At 36.8% G+C, this 27,676-nt stretch overlaps 1 protein-coding gene across 1 annotated transcript in view; it reads left to right on the top strand.

Annotated features, from left to right (window-relative positions):
* Positions 1–25,826, top strand: part of PPP3R1 (protein phosphatase 3 regulatory subunit B, alpha) — a 66,021-nt gene extending 40,195 nt beyond the window's left edge. Inside the window, exons 3-6 of the mRNA XM_024133557.3 lie at positions 14,915–15,091; positions 16,166–16,225; positions 17,750–17,934; positions 23,831–25,826. Coding sequence (XP_023989325.1) covers positions 14,915–15,091; positions 16,166–16,225; positions 17,750–17,934; positions 23,831–23,878 — 470 coding nt within the window. The 3' untranslated portion in view covers positions 23,879–25,826. The remainder of the gene's footprint in view (positions 1–14,914; positions 15,092–16,165; positions 16,226–17,749; positions 17,935–23,830) is intronic.
* Positions 25,827–27,676: the final 1,850 nt, after the last annotated feature.

Genomic DNA, 27,676 nt, shown 5'->3' with positions numbered 1-27,676 from the left:
ATGTGGGATTCATTATATGAGTCTCTCAACCTTTGTATGTGTTTGAAAGTTTCCTTTATAAAGTTTTTTTTTTTTTATGAGTGGAAAAAGGAGGCGGGAAATAACTAAGAGTAATGTCAAGGAGAAGTAATTATTTAATGATAGTTAAGTATGACATGCAGCACAGCAAGCCTTAATAATAAGAGGCGGTTGAGCTCATTTTCACCTGTAAAAGAATTGAGGTATTGCCAGTGGAAGTGGAAGTGCGATGCCTGGCATACAGCAGATACTGAGTAAGTATCTGTTGACTGAATAAGCTAGTAAGAGCTCAGAGCTGGACTGTAGAGACAGCTAGTTGGATAATTTTAAAGGCTGTATCTTTAGAAAAACCCAGTAGTTACCAATCACCCCATTTGTTTTCATAAATAATAACAAGTACGTACATGGCATTAACACATGCCAGGCACTGTTCTAAGCATTTCCCATACATTTATTTACCTTCTTAATCCTCACAGTAGCCTCATGAAAGAGGTATTGTTACTTTCCCCATTGTATAAATGAGAAAACAGGCATCAGTAACTGGCCTAAGATCACACAGCAGCAGGTAGAGTAACAAAACCATGATTTAATCTCAAGCAGTCATGCTCTAGAGTTATATTTTTAATCACAATACTGTACAGCCTCTCTTATAGTAACTCTTACAAGATTAATGTTATGTTTGTCTACATGAACGATTTTAGGCAAAACTGGACTTGCCTAATACATAGTTAGGTATTCTCTGATTTTTTTTTTTTTTTTTTTTTTGTCTCTTAATTGAGTGTTTGCTTTTTGTTGAGTTAAATTATTCTAGGCCGTTGTGACTTTGTTTCTGTCTGTTGGCTAACCTGTCTGGAGTAGGAAATGTATACTCTGTTGGGGTGATTTGCTCAGGGTTGAGACTGTGGTTGTAACTTGGCATGATAATTTGGAAAAGTGGCTGAGTGCAAGATACTAGGTTAGATAGTTCAGCAGAGGGCTAGATTGGAGCACCGGGAGGATGTGTGAGTGGAAAGTCAGATTCAACTAATATTTTTGTACTGTTGATAAAACCAGTATAATTCTGAATAATTTTGATAAAATTGGTGAACAGAGGGACTATTTTGTAGATTGAATGTAGATGAAAGAGTAAAACAGTCGTTTATCTGAAGAGCTTTCTCAATTTTCTTGCGTTAGAAGGTGACCCAAGAGGAACTTGGCAGCCTCTGAAGGAACGTTTCCCTTTGCATAATGAACTATCTGTAGAAACCTTGAAGACAGCTTTAGCCATTAGGACACTGCTCTCATTTTGAGTAAACAGTCTCATATTCAATCAGTTTTGTTTCTGGTTTAAATACTTACAAGTGACTTGAAAACATAGAGATTTTGACTTCAATTTGTGCTGTTAATTTCTGCTCACAATCAGTTGTCTCAGCGAGGTTTACATGTTCATATTCTTTACTTAGACTAGGGTTTTTCTTTGTTTTGAAAACAGAAAACTTTTTCACAGAAGAGGTTAATCTAAAGTTAATTTGGGGCTTCCCTGGTGGCGCAGTGGTTGAGAGTCCGCCTGCCGATGCAGGGGACACGGGTTCGCGCCCCGGTCCGGGAGGATCCCACATGCCGCGGAGCGGCTGGGCCCGTGAGCCATGGCCGCTGAGCCTGCGCGTCCGGAGCCTGTGCTCCGCAACGGGAGAGGCCACAGCAGTGAGAGGCCCGCGTACCGCATAAAAAAAAAAAAAAAAGTTAATTTGATTTCCTCCTTCATTTCTGCATTCTTTTATGTTTTCTTTCTTATATGTACTAGCTTAACTCACTTTAATTTTTTTTGTTGTTGCTGAAATGATTTTAATTTATAGGTGAAACACTCTTTAAATGATACTCAGAATACATTACAATTTGGTTTTAAGATAGATTTGAGTTTAAAACAGGTCTTACTCACAGTGATTCCAGTAAATCAGGTGCTCCAGAACACAATTTGGAGATGTAACAATTATGTGATGACTTCTTAATTGTCCAAGGGGATAAAGATCTTCTTCGAATATGGAAAGAAATTAAATCATTCTATAGTACTAACCTCTAAGAGTTATTCTCCTTTATAGACTACAATATTATTGTCAGTTTCATATACTTTTACTTTATGAAGAACTCCCGCAGGAAGAAATTTCTGAAGGTCTTCCCACATATAAACAGCTACATTTTCTGTCGTCTTACGACATCTGTAAAATACAGCACATCCAGATCCAGATTCTTATGATCAAGGGGCTTCATAATTGCCTCCTGTGGAGCCGATGGGTTGTGCTAAAGGAGAGCAGGCGGGACGCTCGTGCCCACCGTCGAGGGCCCGAGCCCGCTTTGCTCATGGTTTTGCAGGCCCACGTCCCGCCAGCGCCTCCGCCCTCCAGTTCACGTTAATTTTTCAGTGATGTGTGTTCTAAAGAGTAATTTCTGGTTTACTCCCAAATCTTTATTTATCATCTCAGAAATCTTTGGAGGAAACTTAATATCCATAAAAATTTTATGTCACTAACTTCAAAATTGACTTGTGCATTTGTTACTTTAGATTTAAATCTTCATAAATGTATCAAATAATTCATGCTTCTTAATCTACCAGCCATGATTTATCATTTACTTAGTAATTAGTGATCCTGAACTCTTAATTTATTTCACCTAGTCCACTGAGAATTACTTATATTCTGTTTTCTTTCAGTAAAGCTTTATTGCTGAGTAATGAAGTATAGTGCACAAACTTGAACGCCTAGGCTGGAAGTTGCTACCTTGTTTTGCCATCACAGTACCTTTTTAAAAACAATGCCTGGATTGTTTACTATATTCTAAATATTTCAGGTTTTTAGATGAGTAGTCTTAAGAAAAGTGAAGTGCTAGCTCTGTTTTCTTTATCCATACTGTCAAATTTTGGCTTCATGGTAGCACTTAACAAATTTGTAGTTTCAGCAGTGAAGTCCATGGCATGTAGTAATTTCATAGTCTACCACAAAATTGAGTAATTTTGTAGCTGGTATGTAGAAGACAGTTACTTCAGCTGGTTTAAGAAAGCCTAGCTAGCCATTTAGCAAAAGTATAAATTCTTGGATCTCCCTCAGAATGTTAGAGCAAAAGAGATGGAAAAATATGCAAGAAAAGAGGAACTTGGAGAACAAATACAGAGTGTAATACCATCTGTCTAAAAGACATCTCAAAAGTTATATTACATGAAATAAAAGCAAAAATAATCAGTGAAATAGTAGGAGAAAATTTTCTTCACCTAAATAATCGTATCTTCTGATTGAAAGAGCATTCTGATACTCGGGAAGTTTAGATGAAAAAAGATCTCCATTTGGTGTCAACCTCTTTTGTAGTTTTAAAAGTCCAAGAGCAAAAAGAACACCCTAAAAGCTGCTAGACAGGGAAAAGGTTGGCTTCAAAAAGAATAAGAGTCTACTGGCATTGGATTTCTTAGCAGCAGCAATAGATATTAGAAAGCAATAGGGCAGTTAATTCAAAGTTCGTTCTGAGTTCCTAAATCTAGAATTTGATAGCAACCAAATGATTACTCAGATGAGAGGCCAAATTAAAGACATTTCCAGAAATGTAAGGACTTGGGAAATTTACCTTTCATACGTTCTTGAATATGTACCCAGAAAAATGAAGGAGAAGTTAGAGAAAAAAGATGAAACAAGATCCAAGAAACTAAATCTCTTAAGACACCAGTGAAGATCCTGGGATAACAACTATGCCAGGGACCTGGAAAGCAGGTGGTTCAAATTAGAGCAAGAAGCCAGAATTGTCTGTGGAGAATGTCATCAAGAAGAAAGTAAAAGTCGTTATATAAATTGTATGCTGGAATTTCTTAATGTTAAGGTAAAAGGCAAGGCAGTAAGAAAAAAAAGCAGAGACTGGGGATGCAGTATTACATTCTTGGCAATAAACCAGATTGAGCTCTTGAGCAGCCATAAATAAATCTTTTGACTAAATGGTGCTGAAAGTAAAAGAAGACTCTTGAATATGCATGCTTTTGTGAAAATACCATATTTTGGGGGGAGTTGGTGGTGGGGACTGATACATAGCTAAAGAAAAGTGCAACTAATATGTTTAACTGCAGCATATCATAGGAAAAGATAAAAGAAGAGCTTGGAGAATGTGATATATAATGGGTTAGGGTTGGATTTGACATACAAAAACAGTGGAACTCTTTGAGAGCCACATCTTTTGATTAAGATATGTTACTGACCTACACAGTATACTTAGGTTAAAAGAAAAAAAGAGTGTGACTTTCAAGCCAGGGTTATTAATAACTTAGTGAGAAAACTTGAAGATGTGCTTTTATGATCTTATAAATATATGCTTATTGCATATTCTCCTTTGAACCACAATGTAAATAAACCAAAAGGAGAAGAACAACAGCAATACAAACACCTTCAGCAGGAAAACCAGTAGTATACCAGTAAGAGAACATCTTAAAAATATGTTGTTTGATTTTTATCTACCTGAAGTGGAAATATTCTTATTATTCTCTTTTCTCCATACTTGGCCCAAGAGTGCAGGTTGAGGAACAACAGTGTTTAGTATCTCTTAGCCTAACCTTCTATGTTAACTCTTCTGATGTAACTAACAAGGAAAGAAATTACTTCGGAAAGTATTTCAAGAAATCCCGTCGGAAAGTATTTCAAGAAATCCCGTCACCCAGCTTTTGCCATCAAGCTTTACAGACTGAGCAACTTACTTAACTCTCTGGGTCTTTATCCTCCTCTGGAGTTTTTCATCTCTAAGGTTTCTTCCAACTTTTTACGTTACATGGCTTTTCTATTACAGATTTTCTTCTGAAACTCGGTGAGCTTTGAAGACAATTCTAAGAATGTATTTTTAGGATTAGGTGTGTAGCTTCTTTTGTGACATCTTTAGACAATATTCATTTGCCTTTGTGAGTTTTGAGGTGGTGAATCATTTTTGACTGTATCTTTTACATAAGGTAGGAGGAAGTTAGTGGTACATAGCATTCACATTTTGAAGGAGCATTCTAGAAGAAAGTAAAAAAACACAGTTAACAATGTTAGTAACGAAACAACTGAAATCACTTACAGATCCTACAGATGTTAAAAGAATAACTAGGGAATTTTATAAACAGTTTTATTCCAATAAGTTCTACACGTTGGATGAAACAAGACAAATTCCTTGAAAAAACGAATACAGGCAGACCTCTTTTCATTGTACTTCACTTTATCGTGCTTCACAGATACTGTTTTTTGTTTTTTTGGCTTTTTAAAAATTTTTAAACAAACTGGAGGTTTGTGGCAACCCTGTATAAAGCAAGTGTATTGATACCATTGTTCCAGACGCACTCACTTTGCGTCTGTCACATTTTGGTAATTCTCGCGATATTTCAAACTTTTTCACTGTTGTTATCATATTTGTTATGGTGATCTGTGATCAGTGATCTTTGATGTTTCTGTTACGACTTGCTGAAGGCTCAGATGATGGTTAGCATTTTTAGCATAATTTATTAATTAAATTTAGCATAATTTAATTTACCTTTAAATTAAGATACATACATTTTTTTAGACAATGCTGTTACATACGTAATAGACTACAATATAGCATAAACATAACTTTTATGCGCATTGGGAAACCAAAAAATTCATGTAACTTGCTATTTTGCAGTGGTCTAGAACCAAGCCTGCGATATCTTCAAGGTATGCCTGTTCCTAAAACTGACACAAAAGGAAATAGAAAATCTTAATAGCATTATATCTATTAATGAAATTGAATTCTTTCCCACAAAGAAAACTCCAGGGCCCACATGGCTTTACTGGTAAATTCTAGCAAACATTTAATGGAAAAAAATAAAGAATCCTTCAGAAAATAGAAGCTAGCGTTATACCGATAGCAATACCAAAGACATTATAGAAAACTCTAGACTAGTATTCACCTTGAACATATTTGTAAAAATCCTTAAATATTTATAAGTCAAATCCAGCAATATGTAAAAAGGACAATAAAGCATGGTCAAGTGGAGTTTATCCCAGGAGTATGATTTTATCTAGAAATATCAATTAATGTAATTCACTATATTGACGTAATAAAAGAGAAAAAACATCTCAGTAGTTGTAGCAAAGCATTTGTTTGACCGAGTTCAGTAGCCATTCATGATAAATAGTTTTGGCAAATTAGGAATAGAAGGGGAACTATATCAACCTGATAAAGGGCACCTACCAAAAACCTATAGCTAACATCATGCTTATTTAATGATGAAAGACTGAATGCTTTCTATGGGGAAAAAAGTAGTTTTCACTCTGACCAATTGTAGTCAAAACTGTACTGGAAGTTCTAGCCAGTACATTAAGTCCAGTAGAAGAAATGTAATACATTCAGATTGGAAAGGAAGGAGTAAAGTTGTCTTTATTCTCAGATGACATGGTTGTGTATGTAGTAAATCCTGTTCCTAGAAATAAGAAGTGAACTTATTAGCAAGATTGTAGGATACAAGGGCAATCAATATACAAAAAGCAGTGGAATCTCTCTATAACAGCAGTGAACAATTGAAAAAAATGAAATTGACAAAAATACCATTTATAATAGAATAAAAACATTGAGATATTCAAGTGTAAATTTAACCAAATATATGTAAGATCTATACACCGAACTATGAAACATCACTGAGAGAAACTTAAAAAGACCTAAGTAAATGGAGGGAGGTACCATATTCATAGATTGGAAGACTTTGATACTGTTAAGGTATCAGTTCTACTCAGATTGATCTGTAGATTCAAGACAATCCCAATCATTTTCAGCAGGGTTTTAATAAAAATTACCAAATAATTGTTAATTCTATATGGGAAAACCCAGGTCTTAGAAGAGCTGGCACAGCTTTGAAAGAGAACAACAAAGTGTGAGGAGTGTTCCCTGATTTAAAGACTAAAACATAAAACTGTGGTATTGGCATAAGATAAATAAATCAGTGGAACAGAGTAGAGAGTGTAAACCCATGTGTGTGTATTCGATTGATTTTTAAAAAAAATAACTCTAGTCTTTTATTCAGGTATACTTAAAAAATTTTTTTAAATTAATTATTTATTTATTTTTGGCTGCATTGGGTCTTCGTTGTGAGCGTGGGCTACTCTTCGTTGCGGTGCACAGGCTTCTCATTGCTGTGGCTTCTCTTGTTGTGGAGCATGGGCTCTAGGCGCCTGGGCTTCAGTAGCTGTGGCACACAGGCTCTAGAGCGCAGGCTCAGTAGCTATGGCGCACGGACTTAGTTCCTCCACAGCATGTGGGATCTTCCTGGACCAGGGCTTGAACCCGTTTCCCCTGCATTGGCAGGCGGATTCTTAACTGCTGCGCCACCAGGGCAGTCCATTGATTGATTTAAAAAAATTTTTTTAATTGGATATTTGACATGTAACATTGTGTAAATTTAAGGTGTACAACATGTTACTTTATACAGTTAATTGATTTTTGACAAAAACATCAAAGATACCATTGTAAGGGGAGCCTTTTGAACAAAATAGCTGGAATAAAAGTTTACCCTTACTATGTACAAAAAACATGGGTCATAAATTTAAACATAAAAGCCACAACTATGGAACTTCTAGAAGAAAACATCAGAGAAAAAATCTTCACGACCAGCATAGGCAAGGATTTTTAGTTTATTTGTAAAACATGAATCATAAAAGAAAAAAATGGGTTTCATCAAAATTGAAGGTTTTTGCTCCTTAAAGGCAGCTTATAAGCTGGGAGAAGATACTTGATGTGCCTACCCCTGACAAAGGACTTGCACCAATCAGTATAAAGAGAGAATCACACAACTTTTTAAAGACAGCCCACCTTTTAAAAGGGTAAAATATTTGAAGTCACTTAAATGAAGATATATCAGCTGCTAATAATCACATGAAAAAGATGCTCAAGATAATTAATCCTCAGAGGAATGCAGGTTAAAACTATAATCGCATACTGCTGCCACCCAGCAGAGTGGCTAAAGTTAGAAAGACTCCCAGTTTCACGAGTTGGCAAGGAGGTGTATAGCTCCTGGAATTCTCAGGTATTGCCAGTGGGAGTGTAAAATGGTACACCACTTTAGAAAACTTTTTAACAGTTTCTGAAAGTCAAATGTATGCTTACCCTATGACCCAGCAATTCCAGGAAAACATTTGTTTACAAAAAGACTTAAGTATAAGTATAATATGCTTAGAATCTTTATTCCTAATAGTCCCAAACAGGAAACAATAGGAATGTTTGTTAACAGATGAATGCATAAACTGATTGTAGTATATCCATACAGTGGACTATATATATACTACTGTGCCATAAAAAGGAAGAACCTACTGACATATGAAACAACTTGGATTAATATCAAAAACTTAATGAGAAAAGGAAGATGGACACGAGTACGTATCTATGATCCCATTTATGTGAAATTCTAGACAGAATTTAGTTACAGAAAGCAGAACAGTGGTTGCCTAGGGTTGTGGTGGGGAAGGGGTGCGGTGTGTTTGTGATTGACTGGAAAGGACCTGAGGAAACATTTTGGGATGATAGAAATGTGCTTCTTTTGTCTTGATTGCAGTGCTGCTTACGTAGTTGTGTACGTTTGTCAAAACCTGTAGAACTATATATTTAATAGTGCGTTTTTGGAATATCAGTTATTTCCCAAAGTTGGTTTAAAATTTCTTTTTAGCATTTTGATTACAACTTGATAATTCTTTTGTTGGTGCTGATGTGTAGCTCTTGTATATTTGATAATTAATAATTTTTTAAGTGTGTAATAATTTTAATCTAGAAACACCAAAAGCATGTGTTGCCTCTTGCATTAGAAAATTGATATATACCTCTAGAACCTAGACCTTTTAAAGTGGATGAAAATTTTTCATTTTTAAGGAAAAGACACAGCACAAATGTCCATTTTTCATAATATGGCTTTTTGATTCTCTTTCAGTATTAATAGGGAGCTTTCTTTGCTTTGTTCTGTTAAAGTATTCTGTGCAGAATATAAATATTAGACTGCTAGTCTAATCACAAGGTTGTTATAAAATTAGGCAGTTTTTTGGAGCTGCTTATGAAGGTTTTATCTGCGCCCCCTGGTGGTTTTGATTTCTTATTTGGGATAACATTGGAAATACAGTCATTACTTTCGTAGAAGATGAATTTTACAGAAGACTTTAAAACTTTTAAATTAATCTTTATGTTGAAAAACTACCCAATAGCTTCTATTGACAACACTATAAGACTTTATTCTTGTGGTAGTCTTTACAAGGTTATTCAATACATGTTTCTCGGGGCTTCTGGTGGCACAGTGGTTAAGAATCCGCCTGCCAATGCAGGGGACACAGGTTCGAGCCCTGGTCCGGGAAGATCCCACATGCCGTGCAGCAGCTAAGCCCGTGCGCCACAACTACTGAGCTTGCGCTCTGGAGCCCGCGAGCCACAAATGCTGAAGCCCGCGCACCTAGAGCCTGTGCTTCGCAACAGGAGAAGCCACTGCAATGGGAAGCCTGCGCACCACAACAAGAGTAGCCCCCGCTCGCCGCAACTAGAGAAAGCCCACACGTGCAGCAACGAAGACCCAACGCAGCCAGAAATAAAAATAAATTTTAAAAAAACCCCACATGTTTCTCCATAGGTAATTTTATCATATCTGAGGGCTCTTTCCACAGTACCTCTAAGATCCCTTATTAGGGATCTATAGTTTTCATTCTATAGTATAGTTCTAAATATCCTGCCATACAAATGAGATTGGGGCATATCTTCTTAGAAATACATAGTCAGGATGAGAATGGAACATTTTATGGTGCCAGAAAATAAGGAAATGCTCAAATTGGGGATTGTTGAAAAGTCACACAGGAGCCAGCTTGAGGTAGTACCTAAAGAAGAAAGCTGGAATAATTTGGTTAACAGGTAATGACATTGGATTTTAACCCATAGGATAAAATAAGTACCCATGAATCCATGCTGATACAAATAATTGAATAAAGAAACAAATAGGGAAAGGGGACATGTTTGTTTTGTTTTGTTTTTTGACAGGAACAGTCCAGTTAATAATGAGGGAAAAAGAAAATCATTGTTAGGCAATACCACAGTAATAAAATTTTGCAAACAAGACCTATCTAGATGATGCTCAAATTAGATCAGAGTTTGAGGAGAAAGTAGGATATTTGAATAGTCTCAGAGTATTCCCCCCCAATATTTTTTTAATACAGAGGGAAAGATAGTAGATTTATAGTGGAGAAATCTGGCAGAAACCACCTTGGCCAAGTGATCAAAATTAGCATCACTAGTGAAAAGACATGTTGACATCATGAACCCCTTGATAAGGACGCACTGAGAAGGACATGTCATTTCTATGGTATTCTTGCCCCAAAGCATTCTAATCATGAAAAAACATCAGCAACTCACTCTGAGGGATATTTTACAAAATACTGGATCAGAAGTTTCAAAGTCATGAAACACAAGGAAAAAATTAAGAGTTGTTACAAATAGGCGGAGGCTTAAGGAAAAATTAACAAAAATGTTGCAAAAATAATAGTTCCCAAATATCACTTGCCCAAGCTTCCTCTGATGTTAACATCTCACAGACTTAAAGTGCAATTATCATTATCAAAATCAAGAAATTAACATTCTTACAATACTGTTAAACTGTATATTTTAGTGAAAAAAGAAATTGTGACACTGGAAAGTTTTTCTTTTCCAGAATTCTATTCAGGATCCCACATTGCATTTAGTTATTTCTTTGAAGATACTGTTATCACTAGGAGGATTTGATAAGACTGGCTTTATTTTGTTTTAAACTGTTAATGGACTAATAGGTAATAAATTATTTATAAAGTGGCTATTAAAAGAATTTCCTGAAGGAGTAGTCTTGTTGCTACTTATTACTAATTTACAAATTTGGGGAATTGGCTAAAATTTGAGGAAAGTTTATTTTTCTACCATTCTGCTTATTTCTTTTCCTTTTCATTTTGAGAAACCTCAAAATCACCTAACAGTGGAGGAGCAGCTTGGTGTGTATGTATAGTAATAACAGTGCTTGAAGAGCCAGAGGCCTGCATCTCTTTGCTACTGTTGGGAATCTCTTAGATTCTTTTTTTCTAAATGATAAAAAATATATGTATAATAAAGAGAGGTGGTTAATGTTTCTTCATCTGAGAAGATGATGAATGAATAAGCAACCTTTCTCTCTCTATTAATATTATATACTCTCTAGCGTTAATATGTCCAGTTGGAAATATTTATTTAAATTTACTGTAGCAACATGAGCTCTCTAAAAGCAACTTCTTAATTATTTTATGTGGTAATATTAATAAGATTCTTGAAATCACTTGTTAAAATAGGAAACCATCTAGATTTCACATTTATTCCTGAGTATATTCAAGGGTGCAATGATCTGGGTATGGTCTCAACAATTTAATTTGCTGTTTTCCATGTAAACATTCCATAGTAATACCTATATTATTATAATATATACCTATATTATAAACTCAGACTAAAATATCTAAGTTTTTTTGTTTGTTTGTTTGTTTGTTTTGTGGTATGCGGGCCTCTCACTGTTGTGGCCTCTCCCGTTGCGGAGCACAGGCTCCAGACACGCAGGCTCAGTGGCCATGGCTCACGGGCCCAGCCGCTCCGCGGCACGTGGGATCTTCCCGGACCGGGGCACGAACCCGCGTCCCCTGCATCGGCAGGCGGATTCTCAACCACTGCGCCACCAGGGAAGCCCCTAAGTTTTTAATATCTTAAATTTTAGAGAAATACATATATGTATGACTATAAGATTAACTATTACAATACTTTGTATAATATAATGTAAATTGAATATGTAGGCACTTCCAACTACTAAAAAAGATAGTCCTCCCAAAGGTATCCTTACAAAAAGTGGAAAAATAACATGAGTTTCAGCTTGGCAAAACGTATGAAAAACAGTATCTCTGAGTCACAAGATGAGTCAAAAGGGTGAGGTTTGTTTGTTTTTCCTTGTTCATCTGTTTTAAGGGAGTATGATCCCAAGTAGCAGAAAAAAATCTTTGATGAAAGTTGGTGCCAGCAGTTGGAATTCTTTATATTTAGCTTGTACGAAGTGCAGAGCTGAAGCATTTATTTAATGGTGCTGCCACGGTGGGTTTGATCTGTTTTAAAGATCTGTGCCTGATTTTTAGGATATTGGTAATAACTGTAAATGGAAAGTAACCTTTAAAAATTTAACTTTTATAAATTTTTTTCTTAAAAATTTAATTAAAGAATTAAAATCTAAAAATGCTGGGTTTTCTTTGCTCATACTTGCAAAGAATATCTTTAGAAGAATATTCAAGAAGCTGGCAATGTTGGAGGGAGGCTTTGAATATTGAACGGTGTTCAAACCATGTTCAAATTTTGAACCATGAACTGCTAGAAATAAACTAAATTAAAATTTTACAAGATAAGTGAAAATTAGAGTGCCTGGTACATAGAGATTGATTTAGTCTGCCTGGTAAGAACCACCTGACTTCCATGATCAGCTTAGCATTGTTAATCCTGTAATATCTTACTCAGCATACAGTTGGTTGTATGTTATGGCAGGTGCAGACAAACAAAAGGGTAACAAAAAAAATTTTTATGATATATTTTCTTTGTTATAAGAAATTAGTCAATTGTATATGCAACTCTTTAAATTGGAAATTAAACTCTTGGATAAGTGGTGAATTTTTTTCCTATTAACAAAAATGTTGCAAAAATAATAGTTCCCAAATATCACTTGCCCAAGCTTCCTCTGATGTTAACATCTCACAGACTTAAAGTGCAATTATCATTATCAAAATCAAGAAATTAACATTCTTACAATACTGTTAAACTGTATATTTTAGTGAAAAAAGAAATTGTGACACTGGAAAGTTTTTCTTTTCCAGAATTCTATTCAGGATCCCACATTGCATTTAGTTATTTCTTTGAAGATACTGTTATCACTAGGAGGATTTGATAAGACTGGCTTTATTTTGTTTTAAACTGTTAATGGACTAATAGGTAATAAATTATTTATAAAGTGGCTATTAAAAGAATTTCCTGAAGGAGTAGTCTTGTTGCTACTTATTACTAATTTACAAATTTGGGGAATTGGCTAAAATTTGAGGAAAGTTTATTTTTCTACCATTCTGCTTATTTCTTTTCCTTTTCATTTTGAGAAACCTCAAAATCACCTAACAGTGGAGGAGCAGCTTGGTGTGTATGTATAGTAATAACAGTGCTTGAAGAGCCAGAGGCCTGCATCTCTTTGCTACTGTTGGGAATCTCTTAGATTCTTTTTTTCTAAATGATAAAAAATATATGTATAATAAAGAGAGGTGGTTAATGTTTCTTCATCTGAGAAGATGATGAATGAATAAGCAACCTTTCTCTCTCTATTAATATTATATACTCTCTAGCGTTAATATGTCCAGTTGGAAATATTTATTTAAATTTACTGTAGCAACATGAGCTCTCTAAAAGCAACTTCTTAATTATTTTATGTGGTAATATTAATAAGATTCTTGAAATCACTTGTTAAAATAGGAAACCATCTAGATTTCACATTTATTCCTGAGTATATTCAAGGGTGCAATGATCTGGGTATGGTCTCAACAATTTAATTTGCTGTTTTCCATGTAAACATTCCATAGTAATACCTATATTATTATAATATATACCTATATTATAAACTCAGACTAAAATATCTAAGTTTTTTTGTTTGTTTGTTTGTTTGTTTTGTGGTATGCGGGCCTCTCACTGTTGTGGCCTCTCCCGTTGCGGAGCACAGGCTCCAGACACGCAGGCTCAGTGGCCATGGCTCACGGGCCCAGCCGCTCCGCGGCACGTGGGATCTTCCCGGACCGGGGCACGAACCCGCGTCCCCTGCATCGGCAGGCGGATTCTCAACCACTGCGCCACCAGGGAAGCCCCTAAGTTTTTAATATCTTAAATTTTAGAGAAATACATATATGTATGACTATAAGATTAACTATTACAATACTTTGTATAATATAATGTAAATTGAATATGTAGGCACTTCCAACTACTAAAAAAGATAGTCCTCCCAAAGGTATCCTTACAAAAAGTGGAAAAATAACATGAGTTTCAGCTTGGCAAAACGTATGAAAAACAGTATCTCTGAGTCACAAGATGAGTCAAAAGGGTGAGGTTTGTTTGTTTTTCCTTGTTCATCTGTTTTAAGGGAGTATGATCCCAAGTAGCAGAAAAAAATCTTTGATGAAAGTTGGTGCCAGCAGTTGGAATTCTTTATATTTAGCTTGTACGAAGTGCAGAGCTGAAGCATTTATTTAATGGTGCTGCCACGGTGGGTTTGATCTGTTTTAAAGATCTGTGCCTGATTTTTAGGATATTGGTAATAACTGTAAATGGAAAGTAACCTTTAAAAATTTAACTTTTATAAATTTTTTTCTTAAAAATTTAATTAAAGAATTAAAATCTAAAAATGCTGGGTTTTCTTTGCTCATACTTGCAAAGAATATCTTTAGAAGAATATTCAAGAAGCTGGCAATGTTGGAGGGAGGCTTTGAATATTGAACGGTGTTCAAACCATGTTCAAATTTTGAACCATGAACTGCTAGAAATAAACTAAATTAAAATTTTACAAGATAAGTGAAAATTAGAGTGCCTGGTACATAGAGATTGATTTAGTCTGCCTGGTAAGAACCACCTGACTTCCATGATCAGCTTAGCATTGTTAATCCTGTAATATCTTACTCAGCATACAGTTGGTTGTATGTTATGGCAGGTGCAGACAAACAAAAGGGTAACAAAAAAAATTTTTATGATATATTTTCTTTGTTATAAGAAATTAGTCAATTGTATATGCAACTCTTTAAATTGGAAATTAAACTCTTGGATAAGTGGTGAATTTTTTTCCTATAATTATCACAAAATCGTTTGGTAAATCTTGCTGCCTCTTTTTGTTTGCTTTTAGTTGATGCTGATGAAATTAAAAGGCTAGGAAAGAGATTTAAGAAGCTCGATTTGGACAATTCTGGTTCTTTGAGTGTGGAAGAGTTCATGTCTCTGCCTGAGTTACAACAGAATCCCTTAGTACAGCGAGTAATAGATATATTTGACACAGATGGGAATGGAGAAGTAGACTTTAAAGGTAAGGAAGTAGTTTTTTTAAAAACTACGAGTTAGATAATCTATGAATAGTCTTACAGCTCTGTGTACAAAAATGTCTGAAAAATTTAATTTTTCTTGAATGTGTATTACTGGTTTTCTTATAAAGATAGACTACATTAAAACCTCAAAATCTGTGATATATGAACCTTAATGGACTAATAAGATCTTTTACTTTTGGGGTCATAAATGATCAAATTGCCCTTTAAGGTAATCTGAAAAATGAGATTTAGTATTTCTTTTGTTGTTAGAAAATTAGTCTCACTTTAGGGAAACTTATAATATTAGAAGCTACATTTTAAAAACCTTTTGTAAAAGAATGAGACAATACTAAGTCAGCAATAAAAAGTAAGCTGAAGTAATAAGGATATGAGTATTATCATAGAAAGGATTAATTTAGTTAATCTAAGATTTTACAAAGACAGTAGTGCTTTTGCTAATATTAACCATTTGACTCTACACTTTAAAGCAAATAAACATTTCATTTCACCAGGGAATCAACAGATTTTGTTATTTTAGTTTGAGGAATTGGATTATAAGTGAAGGGCTTTAAAACTGGTTATGATTTAGTGTTTAGCAGGCAGTGAAGAAAAATGACCATTTGTTAATGAAACTTCCAACAGTTTATTTAAATGATTCTGAATTTTGGAACCAGAAATCCAAAATTATTTTTTTTTCTGCCAAACAATGTAAATTTTTGTTAAAGCCTCCTTTTGTCATATTCTTTAAAAAAAGAGTTAAATAGCTTAAAGAATATGTTTTTGAGTGTTATGCTCTGTAGCTTAAGTAAATATTTGTTTAAATTGATTTGACTTTAGAGAACTCCAAGTTCAGATTAAAATATATATATATAGAACCTCGTTTGTTGCAAAATTTCAAATTTGGCTTTTTCAATTTTAAACACAGCTAGTAATATTTTCTTTTGCAGCAAGAAAATATCTTTTTGTGAGCATGTAGGGGTTTGTGTGTGTGTGTGTGTGTGTATGTGGGTATGTGTTGTTTTTCTTTGTAAAAAATGGAAACTACTGATTTGTAAACATTTTTTATTCTTATTCAGAGTTCATTGAGGGAGTCTCTCAGTTCAGTGTCAAAGGAGATAAGGAACAGAAGTTGAGGTGTAAGTATTTCTCTTCACTGAGTTCATTCTCCCTCTTAGACCACTACCCCATACTGCATTATAACCTTTTCAAATATTCTAAAAGATGTCTTTTATTCTAGCTCCTTAGTAAACATAACAAAAATTTTACATTCTGGAGAAAATCCTTTCTGGACATTTGCAGTTTGCATTTTTTAATGATGTGTCATTGTTGCTTTTAGTTGTATAGAAGGAAAATAGAATTTCCTTCTACAGCCATATGAATTACATGTCTTAGATAAGAGATTTTTTTTTTAATTGAAGTATAGTTGATGTACAGTGTTTTATAAGTTACAAGTGTACAATATAGTGATTCACAATTTTAAAGATTATATTCCATTTATAGTTATTATAAAATGTTGGCATGAAAGTGAGAAGAAATGTTCTAATATGATTAGGTTAACTTCATTTACACTCGTTGTATTCAGAATTATTTAGCCAGAAGTCCACTATTTTGGTTTACGTAGGCTGCTTCTATCATAGGGAACATCTGATATCTTTTTAAAACATTCAGCTCTTAACTAGAGAGATGTTGTATTTAATAACAGTTCTCTGAGGCGCAGGCTATATGCAAACATCCTTTGCAAACGATCTCTTTTTGATATAAATGAAAATAATAGTAATAGTTGCTGTCTTTGATTGTATATTATCTCATTCAGTATTGTAAAGAACCTGGGAGGTTAGAACTATTATTAGCCCCAATTTTATATGTGCAGAAAATGAAGCTTAGGAAGGGTAAATAACTTACCACTAGGCTACACTAATTGGCCAAAGCAGTCTTGACTCCATAGCCCATATACTTTTTTTTTTTTTTAAAGATTTTTTTCGATGTAGACCTTTTTTTTTCTTTTAAATTTTTGGCTGCATTGGGTCTTCGTTGCTGTGCGTGGGCTTTCTCTAGTTGTGGCGAGTGGGGGCTACTCTTTGTTGCAGTGCATGGGCTTCTCGTTGTGGTGGCTTCTCTCGTTGTGGAGCACAGGCTCTAGCATGCGGGCTTCAGTAGTTGTGAAACACAGGCTTAGTAGTTGTGGCTTGCGGGCTCTAGAGTGCAGGCTCAGTAGTTGTGGTGCACGGGCTTAGCTGCTCCACGGCATGTGGGATCTTCCAGGACCAGGGCTCGAACCCGTGTCTCCTGCACTGGCAGGCAGATTCAGGGAAGCCCAATGTGGACCATTTTTAAAGTCTTTATTGAATTTGTTACAGTGTTGCTTCTGTTTTATGTTTTGGTTTTTTGGCCATGAGGCATGTGGGATCTTAGCTCCCTGACCAGGGATCAAACCCACCCCCTGCATTGGAAGGCGAAGTCTTAACCACTGGACCACCAGGGAAGTCCCATAGCCCATATACTCTTAACCATTTTCACCTAAAGACATCTCTGTGTAGGAAGGAGCTATTCTCATAGTAGAATTCTAATTGTTTGGCAGCTTATTGTTCTCTCTCTCATTGAAAGTATTCGTTTGTGATTGCCTTTGATTTTGCCATTGATTTTCCTTACTCTCTTTTTAGTTGCTTTCCGTATCTATGACATGGATAAAGATGGCTATATTTCCAATGGGGAACTCTTCCAGGTGCTGAAGATGATGGTGGGGAACAATCTGAAAGATACACAGTTACAGCAAATTGTGGACAAAACCATAATAAATGCAGATAAGGATGGAGATGGAAGAATATCCTTTGAAGAATTCTGTGCTGTAAGTACATTCATTAGTTACATTTCATGAAAACATTTTAATACACTTAATAGAGAATTCCTTTATTTTGCCCTAGACGTTTCTATTTTTGATTTTGCCTAATTGCCCCATATTCAAGGTTTTGAAATGTTCTTTATTGTAATTGTTACTAATTTTATTCTCAGTAATTAATATTCTCAGTGATTGATAAAATGCCACAAGAATGGTACTAGTAACTTTTACTTATTATTGGTAGCCTCCCAAATGAACAACTAGGTTGTTTGAAAATACTTTTGTGGGAAATACGAGTTCATGAGTTTCAGCTAGGAATCCAGAGGCTTGCAGCTAGGAATCCAGAGGCTTGGTTTCACAAGAACAACAGAAATGGAGTCCCTGTCCGTCTTAAACTCAGCAGCTAGGCATTGTAAAAAGGTGATTTTATTTTTCTAAGCTACTGATGGGTACTTCTTGTAATCTGGGGCAAGGGCTCCACAGAGGCAGGGACTACAGTTGTGGGAAGGCCTAGACAACTAGCTCTAGGTGGAAACTGGGGCAATGGCTTAGCTTCCAGTTTACTGCTTCTCTTCTTTACTCCTGCCCCTAAAGCAAAGATACTAACTTTTTGATGTGTTAAAAGCAGTTTTAACTGTAAGCTAGAGATACTGAGCAATGCAAAGGAAAGGCAAAGATAACAAAGAAAAAGTTTTGAAGAATTTCAGTCATGACTGGGAAATCTTTCTATAAAAGATTTTCCTCCTCTTCTTTTCATTTTTTACTTAGATGACACCAGGGAAACCAAATTACTTTGTGTGTTATATAAGGACTTAAGTATCTACTTCGGCATTTAAGTAGAAGTTCACATGATCCTTTAAGAATCTTTCTGCATCTCAAGGGAGTACTATCTTTGCATTTTGTTTCAAAAAGTAAGGTGGTGCTCTAGTTTAAAGAACACTCTAGGTCGTTTTGGAAGAGAGTTAAATAGGCTTGAGTCTTGAGATTTGGAACCCGTGCCAGGTGGTACTGCTCTGTGTCCTGTCCCTCCGTTGTGTCTCCTCCCTCACTGTTTTCTTATAAATTAATTAATTAATTAATTTTTGGCTGTGTTGGCTCTTTGTTGCTGTGCACGGGCTTTCTCTAGGTGCGGCGAGTGGGGGCTACCCTTTGTTGCGGTGCGCGAGCTTCTCATTGCGGTGGCTTCTCTGGTTGCAGAGCGCAGGCTCTAGGCACGTGGGCTTCAGTAGTTGTGGCCTATGGGCTCAGTAGTTGTGCCTCATGGGCTCTAGAGCGAAGGCTGAGTAGTTGTGGCACATGGGCTTAGTTGCTTCGCGGCATGTGGGATCTTCCCGGACCAGGACTCGAACCCGTGTCCCCTGCGTTGGCAGGTGGATTCTTAACCACTGCACCACCAGGGAAGTCCTTCCTCCTTCACTGTTGCCAGCACTTGCTGAAGGACTCCCGTGGACGGACATCACATTGTGTGCGACATGAGACCATGCTGGTAGTGGCATCATAGGTAGCAGCCAGTTTTCGAAAGAAGGAAATTAATTCTAAGACTTGAGGGAACAAAACAAAAAAGGGAAACTCTTGACTGGAGTGTTAATGGAAGGGATGTATATAAGTGAAGACTACTTGCATTTAGTAAATATAAACTAAAACTTGCATGTAAATCACTTACCAGTGAAAGGAAATTAAAATACATCCCTAGGTATAGAAATGATACTATTTACACTGAAGATGTAAGCTAAGCTTTGAGTTTGTTTTTCAGCATTTTGTGATAAATTGCCTTTACTTGTATTTTGGGGAGGGCATAGTTCAGGATGAAGAAAAATGTTTTGTGTATTAAGCCAACTTTTTGGAACATTTATCAAGCTCTCTTAACTTTGGCTTCATTGATTTCTCTTTATTCTGATTTCTTAAGCTATAACAGTGAAAGAGAAAGGACAGTTTATGTATGTACGTATGTATGTATGTATGTATGGCTGCATTGGGTCTTCATTGCTGTCCACGGGCTTTCTCTAGTTGCGACGAGCGGGGTCTACTCTTCGTTGTAGTGCGCGGGCTTCTCATTGCAGTGACTTCTCTTGTTGGGGAGCATGGGTTCTAGGCGCATGGGCTCAGTAGTTGTGGCTCATGGGCTCTAGAGCGCAGGCTCAGTAGTTGTGACGCACGGGTTTAATTGCTCCATGGCATGTGGGATCTTTCCGGACCAGGGCTTGAACTTGTGTCCCCTGCATTGGCAGGCGGATTCTTAACCACTGAGCCACCAAGGAAGTCCCAAGGAAGTTATTTTAAATAAGATCACATACTACATACCTACTTTAACATTTTCAGAATACTTTACCATGCACAAATATTATAAATGATTAGTGACAGGATTAAAGTTGGTGGATTGAACACATCTATTTACTTTTGCTCCCTCTCAAAACTCCACTGAAATTAAATGGGTTAAAAAGAAAAGGTTATAAACCCACAGGGACCAAGTGAATAGCAGAGAGGATAGTAACTAGATTTGGCAACTTATAAAGTTGAATTGTTAATTGGTTTAGCAGACAGGAGTAAAAATTCTAAGCTAGAAACTTGGAAAGCTGAGAAGCAACTTGGTTTATAAGGTGGAATCCCTGAAAGGCTCAGAAAGTGGTGATATAATGTAACTGAAAGTGGGCGTGAAGGTGAGGCTAACAGGAGAATTGCTTAAAAGTTTAAGAAGCAATTAGAGCAACTTCCCTGGTGGTCCAGTGGTTAAGACTCTGCCCTTCCACTGCAGGGAGCATGGGTTTGATCCCTGGTCGGGGAACTAAGATCCCGCATGCTGCAGGGTGTGGCCAAAAAATAAAAGAACAAAACAAACAAATAAATAAAAAGAAGCAATTAGAACACAAGATTTCCTTCTGACTCTGTTCAGCTTCTCCGGCACTTTAGTGGGAGGTTGGAGAAGGTGAAATAGGGGTATGTGTGTGTGGCGGGGGGGGTGTCTGTGTGGGTGTCTGTGTGTGTGTGTGTGTGTGTGTGTGTGTGTGTGTGTGTGTGTGTGTCTGTCTCTGTGTGTGTGTGTGTGTGTGTGTGTGTTGGGGAATTAAGTGAAGATAAGCATATTTGCATGTTGACACCTCCAGCCTTCTTCCCTAACCTGATTCCCTGGCAGCTAGACTTGTACCCTCCCGGAAAGAGGTGGGACAGCCCTCCTTGGGAAATCTGATCTCCAGAAACGGTCTTACCCGATCACTCCAAGCGCAGCCCACAGTCAACAGCCCCATTTTGTATGTGGAGGCTCTAGTGCCCTTTCCACAGGAGCAGAGAGCCACGGATCACCAGACATTCAAGGAAAGCCTCTAATATGGATTAGAGAGATGAGATCAAACCTGAAAAAGAAGCTTGGGGAAGCAGGCTATGCAAGGCCAGTAACAACTTTCAAAGTAGAACAAAAATCTGTCATGGTTATTCTCAGGGATATAATATATTGAATTTTTGAAACAAAAATTGGAGAATATATAAAAGAGCTCTCAGACATTTAAACTCTGAAATACATTCTAGGAGGTCTAACACCCAGATGCTAGGGTTCCAGAAAGAAAATGCAGGGAAGGAAATGTCAAAAATGAATCAAGAAAATATGTCAGAATCAAAAGTAATGAGCTGCTTTGACCAAAAGGACTTACTAAGTACCCAGCATAGTATATAAAAATAATGGGGGCCTAGGCACATTGTCATGAAATTTTAAAACAAACAGATGGTTCTACAAACTTCCAAAGAGCTAAAGTAGAGGGGTAGGGGAAGGGTGTCATACAAAGATTCAAGAATCATAATGGTGGCAAATTTCTCAGCAGAGTTGGCAACTAGAAGGCAATGGAAGCATTGCCTTCACAATTTTGAGGGACAGTTATTTCCAAGTGAGAACTCTCAATAAACTCAAACTAGATGGTAGAAATAAAGACATTTTCAGGTATGCAAGGCCTCCCTTTTTGGGAAACTGCTAGAGGATGTGCTCCCACTATAAAAAGATTATAAATCAAGAAAAGAAGACAATGTGGGATCCAGAAAGCAGAAGGTCCAACGTGAAAGAAGGAAATCTCTAGGATGATGGTGAAGGAGGATCCATAGATGACAGGCCTGGATTGGAGCAGGTTGGAAAGCTCTGGGAGTGATTTCAAGACAGTAAAATTGATAGAATTACATAATATATTTAAGTGCGTTTAGAACAAAGTTTAGGGTTGAATTAATGATAAATACATAGAACACCTGGCAAAGAAAAAGATCAGTTATTAACTGTAGCAAAACAAATGTGCAGGAAAGAAAAAGTAACTATAGTACACAATTCTCTTCTGCTGTAAGTAGTATTCTATATAGTCATAAATAAAATGCTGAATTTCTGTCTAATCAAAAAAAAGATACAATTATTTGAAGCGTGGGAGAGGTGGGAAGTATATGTGGTAGGAGACAGAAGGGAGAGGTGTGTGTGAAAGTATAATCTTCATCGTCTGTGGTGGGAAGTCAGTGGATGATGCCTAAAACTTTGAATCCGAGAAAAAGCAATATAGGGGTGTTATTTGGAGACGTATAGGTAAATACTGAGAATCAGCTGAGAATTCTAAATGATTGCCTCTAAGTAAAAAGAAATTTGAGGGCAGGATAGCAAACTGCTGTTTTCATAACAGAAGTTGTAGAACTAGCTGGCTGTTTAAGCTTTCTTTTTCAAAAAAAATTTTTAAGGTTTAAAAATAATACAGATGCAGCTATGCACAACAACATGGATGAGTCTCACAAACATAACGTTGAGTGAAACAAGCCAGACACAAAAGATTTCATTTATAAAATGTATAAAAGCAGACCAGAGTAAGCTATGGTGTTAAATCATGATGGGTGACCACCTCTGGTGGGTGGTGGCTTGGGAGGAGGGAGGTGGCCAGTGCGGGAAGGGGGCCACGGAAGAGCCCCGGTGATGGCCTCCCTGCTGTTTACTTGGGTGTTCACTCTGAAAATTCATCAAGCTGTGAACATTTATGGTTTACTTTCTTTATGTAGGTTATACTTAATAAAACTTATCCCCCAAATAATAATACAGGTAATTGCACTTCACATGGCCATGTCAGTATTCACTGAGGTGTCTGTAACAACTTTACAAGTATTTGACTGCATGGGAAAGTAATGTGCAGAAAATATTATTCATTTGTTACTTTTTGATATATTCTAGAATAGACTGACAGTGAAGCCTGCATTTGGTTTCTGACAGTTTTTATGGTAACATCTGGTTATCATTTAATATTAAACTACTAAAAGCCATGTCGAAACGACAGATGAAAGAGTGGGCCAAATCCTGCATGTGGCCTGTTTTGTATGTTTTTGAGCTACAAAAGTTTTTTCATTTTAAAGTGGTGTTTAAAAAAAAACAAAAAATGGGAGAAAAAAATTCAAGAGAAACTATACATGGCCTACAGAGCTTGAAATATTTACTGCCTAGCCCTTTACAGAAAAATTTGCCAGCCCTAGTGCTAGAACACAAGAAAATGTTATCCTAGAAGAAAGAAGCCATGAAAGTTCTAACAAAAGGCAGTGCACGTTTTTAAAAACAACAGCTTCGGGCTTCCCTGGTGGCACAGTGGTTGAGAGTCCGTCTGCCGATGCAGAGGACGCGGGTTCGTGCCCCGATCTGGGAAGATCCCACATGCCGCGGAGCGACTGGGCCCGTGGGCCATGGCCGCTGAGCCTGCGCGTCCGGAGCCTGTGCTCCGCAACGGGAGAGGCCACAAAACAGTGAGAGGCCCGCATACCACAAAAAAAATAAAAATAAATAAATAAAAACAACAGCTTCTGGAAATGGCTAAAGTAGTATGTTTTTTAAGCTGTAAGTTTTGGTAAGGTGGTTAGACTAGTACAAAGGAGTCCGTCGAACCTGGTCAAGTTTGATTTGTTCTCTCTGTTGCAGGTTGTAGGCGGCCTCGATATTCACAAAAAGATGGTGGTAGACGTGTGACTCTTCTGTAAAGAGTACCACCCAACACTTTTGCTTTCTTCTCCATCTCTGAAGATCTGCTCAAGACGTCCAGCAATGCTCTCTGTGTATTTAAATGGAAGTATTTTTCTCTGTGAAGCCACATTTTCCAACATGAGCCTCATGAAGCCAACTAAGTGTTATTGAACTCTTATTCTCTCAATAACTCAGTGTAGCACTTTAAAGCTGAAGGACAGCAGCATGAAAAGAGCATATCAATGTGGTGAAGAAAGGGAAGGGGTTGGCTTTTTAATTTATTTTTCTTCATCTTTTATAACAAGAAAGTATCTATATATACATATGTAAATATTTATATATAGATATATGTAGCTTTCTATATGTGTAGTAGGTTGGCTTTAATTTAATATACTTGATTCAGAAACAAAATGATAAGAGTACAAAAGTGCCAAGCAGAACATTCAACATCCTTACTTTTATTTCACACAGTTTTATATATAGATTGAAGATTGTACAATTTGAGCCAGGTGTTAGGCCAGCTATTTTCCTTTTCCTGCTCTTTCTCTTTTGAGAGATTGACAAAGCATTTGTTAACATCTTATTATTTACCTTGATTACATTTTTGTAACAAAGGACTTTGTAACTTTATTTATACCTGTGATATATTTCCAGGGACTGTGTCTCATTGCTGTGCAGCTTTGACTACAACTCTGCTTGAGCAGAAAGTATAGCTCAGTGCTGCTGCTCTTGTGTTCATATAAGAGCACAGAGCTTACGGCCACCTCATTCTGTTACTTCATAACTAGGAGCCATTACATTCATTAGATGTCCCTGAGTAAGTGTCAGTTTGTTGTGATTTTATTCGTAAAGGACAGAAGCTATCTGAGGCAATCCTGATTTATCTCGGACATGACTTATTAAAGAGTTCCTGAAATAATCATGTAACTGCTTAGGATATCCGTTTATTTGTTTCATTACATGGGTGGTAAATTGTCATTAAACTTAACGTTTAAACCATAAATTTCCTTTCTCTGTTTCAAAAGACTTGCAGCTAATCTAAAACTGGTGATATTTAATGTGCATGTGTGTATCTGTACACCCACATATACTTATTTATGACTTACATGGGAGAAACCTTACTAATCTATATGCCACAGAAGAGCAAAATTATATCCAAATTTATACCTCTTAAATTTCTTTACCACAAGGCATAGAGAGTGCATGATGGTGTTCTTGATTTGCCCACATATGTAACAGGTAACTTAATAAATTTGTGTGATATAAAAGTAGTGTACCATGTTCCACCACTTGATATTATCCCTTCCCTTTTCTGCAAAGGTACTATTGGCTGGAAGAAGACATTCTGGTTAGCTTTGTAGGACTGTAGTCTTTCCCTATATAGTTTTTCTAGAAAACTGGTTTTATAATCATGAGTGGGAAAAGGCAGGTTGAATCAAGAGGAAAGAATCTTAATTTGGGCACACCCGCCTGCCATCGCTGTTCCTTCAACTGAGTGCTGCACGCCATGGGCTCTGTCTGTGAGAGAAATCCCGGTGCTTGGTGTCCTTGCATGACATGGAGTTTTGCATGTAGATCGATTTAAAATATGTACCTCTTGTTTACATAATTTGCATAATTTTAAAACATGATGTTGCCAAACTTTGGAAATGTTAATGTTCAAACTGAAAATCTCCACTACATGTAACTTTCTTCCTCTGGATCAGTACGTGGCTTATAATCCCAGCCAGTGGTTTGATCTGTTCCAGTGTCAACTGCCATGTGCTCTGCTTCAAGGGGGGAACTAGTCTTTTGTGAATTTTTTGTACATAAGTATTTGTTACAAATATTTTAGCAAATGCTTTCTATTTCTCTTGCTTGTGCATATCTTGGCTGGCATTACGGAAAAATAGTGCAAACATTATTTCCTTACTGGGGACTGAGGGGTTTTTCTTTTTTTTTTTTTTTTTTTTTTTTTTTTTTTTTTTTTTTAGCGTGCGTGGGTGGGTGGGTGGGGAGGGATGGTTTATGTTGAATGTTTAGTTTTTCTTCTGCATGAAACATCATGTTGTGGGATCTTTAGAAAACTTCATACTGTATGAATAAGAAAATAAAATATTTGAAACTTGATTGAGTGTATTCACAGTGGTCTTCAGGCTTTCCCAGCCATTGGATAGTCTTTTTACATTCTTTCAGATTTTTTAAAAACTCTAGTAGGTTGACATTTGATCTTTGACTATGAGCCATAAATAAGTCTGCCCTGTCACTGGGTGAAAACACAAGTCATCACAATGACCTGCAGAACCCGGTGTGTCACCCTTCCTGTGCTTCCGGCCTCCTTTGCCTCTGTGCTTCCCCAAGCCTTTGGCGTGCTTCCTCTGTAGGTCTGTGCACCGTCTCTTCCCCAACAGGCTACCCACAGGGAATGCTTCCAAGGGTTTCAGCCGTGTCCTGGTTCAACAGGAACTCTCCTGGCCACCATTTAAACACACTAATACACCCGATTCTCCTTTACCCCACTGTTTTCTACCATAGCATTTAACCTCTTCTGACATGCTTCACTTAAGCATTTTCTATTTGTCTTCCCCAGTTATGGAAATGACACGAATGAAAGCTCCCCAAGGGCAGGGATTTCTGTCCCTTGTTCACTGATAGACCTGGTTGTCTAGATTCTGCCTAGTTCTTAGTGTTTAATAAATACGTAATCTATGAATTAGGTAATAGGAGACACCTTGTTTCTACAGGTTGTGATGTTAAATTCTATCCACTACTCTCTCACTCTTCATAAAAGGTAAGCATTAGTATAATTTTGAGACTCTTATTCATTCAACAACTCTGTAGGTTCCTACGCCATGCCTGCACTGTAATAAGCACTTGAGGTTCTTGTGACGGGAAATGATGTACCTGGCCCAGATGAATTATGGGCTCTCGGTGTTTTATACCCAAAACACCGATATTGTCAGGCATGCACTAGTTATGAGGTGCTATGCACTGGATTCCTTGCCTCTTTGAACTAGGAGTATAGGTATAGGTTAGTTAGGCCTAAACCAATAGTTGACATTTTAAACCCTAGGTCTCCCTTTACCTAGTTCTAATGGTCTTTAGAGTAGAAAGATGACAAAGTGAAACAGTAATGCACGGCATGGGAGAAAATATTTGTAAATCATGTTATCTGCTAAGAGATTGCTATCTAGAATATGTAAAGACTACGACTCAAAAACCACGTGATTAAAAAGTGGGCAAAAGGACGTGAATAGATATTTCTCCAGAAAGATACACAAATGGCCAACACCACATGAAAAGATGCTCAATATCACTAGTCATTATGGAGATGCAAGTTAAGACAAGATACCACTTCATACCCGTTAGCATTGCCGTTAGCAAAATAAAAGTGTTGGTAAGGATATGAAGCAGCTGGAAGGCTTGTTGTGGGTGTGCATTGCTGGTGTGGATATCAAATGGTGTAGTCATTGTGGAGAAATGGTATAATGGTTCCTCAAATTAAACACAGATTTACCATATGACCCAGCAATTCCACTTCTGGATACTTGCCCAAGAGAAGTGACAGCAGGAACTAGAAGAAGTGTTTGCACACCCATGTTCATAGCGGCATTATTCACAATAGCCAAAACTTGAAAGCAACCAAAACATCCATGACAGATGGATAATCAAAATGTGGTATATACATACAATGTGATGTTATTCAGCCATAAAAGGAAGGAAATTTTGACACATGCTGTAACACGGATGAACTTTGAAGACATGCTAATAAAAAAGAGCCAGTCACAAAAGAACAAATACTGTATTTTTTTATATAAGTTCCTG

This window comes from Physeter macrocephalus, chromosome 12 (genome assembly GCF_002837175.3).
Source record: "Physeter macrocephalus isolate SW-GA chromosome 12, ASM283717v5, whole genome shotgun sequence".
NCBI classification, from domain to species: Eukaryota; Metazoa; Chordata; class Mammalia; order Artiodactyla; family Physeteridae; genus Physeter; species Physeter macrocephalus.
The sequence above is the reverse complement of the archived record's forward strand: the minus strand, read 5'-3'. Positions and strand labels throughout refer to the sequence as shown.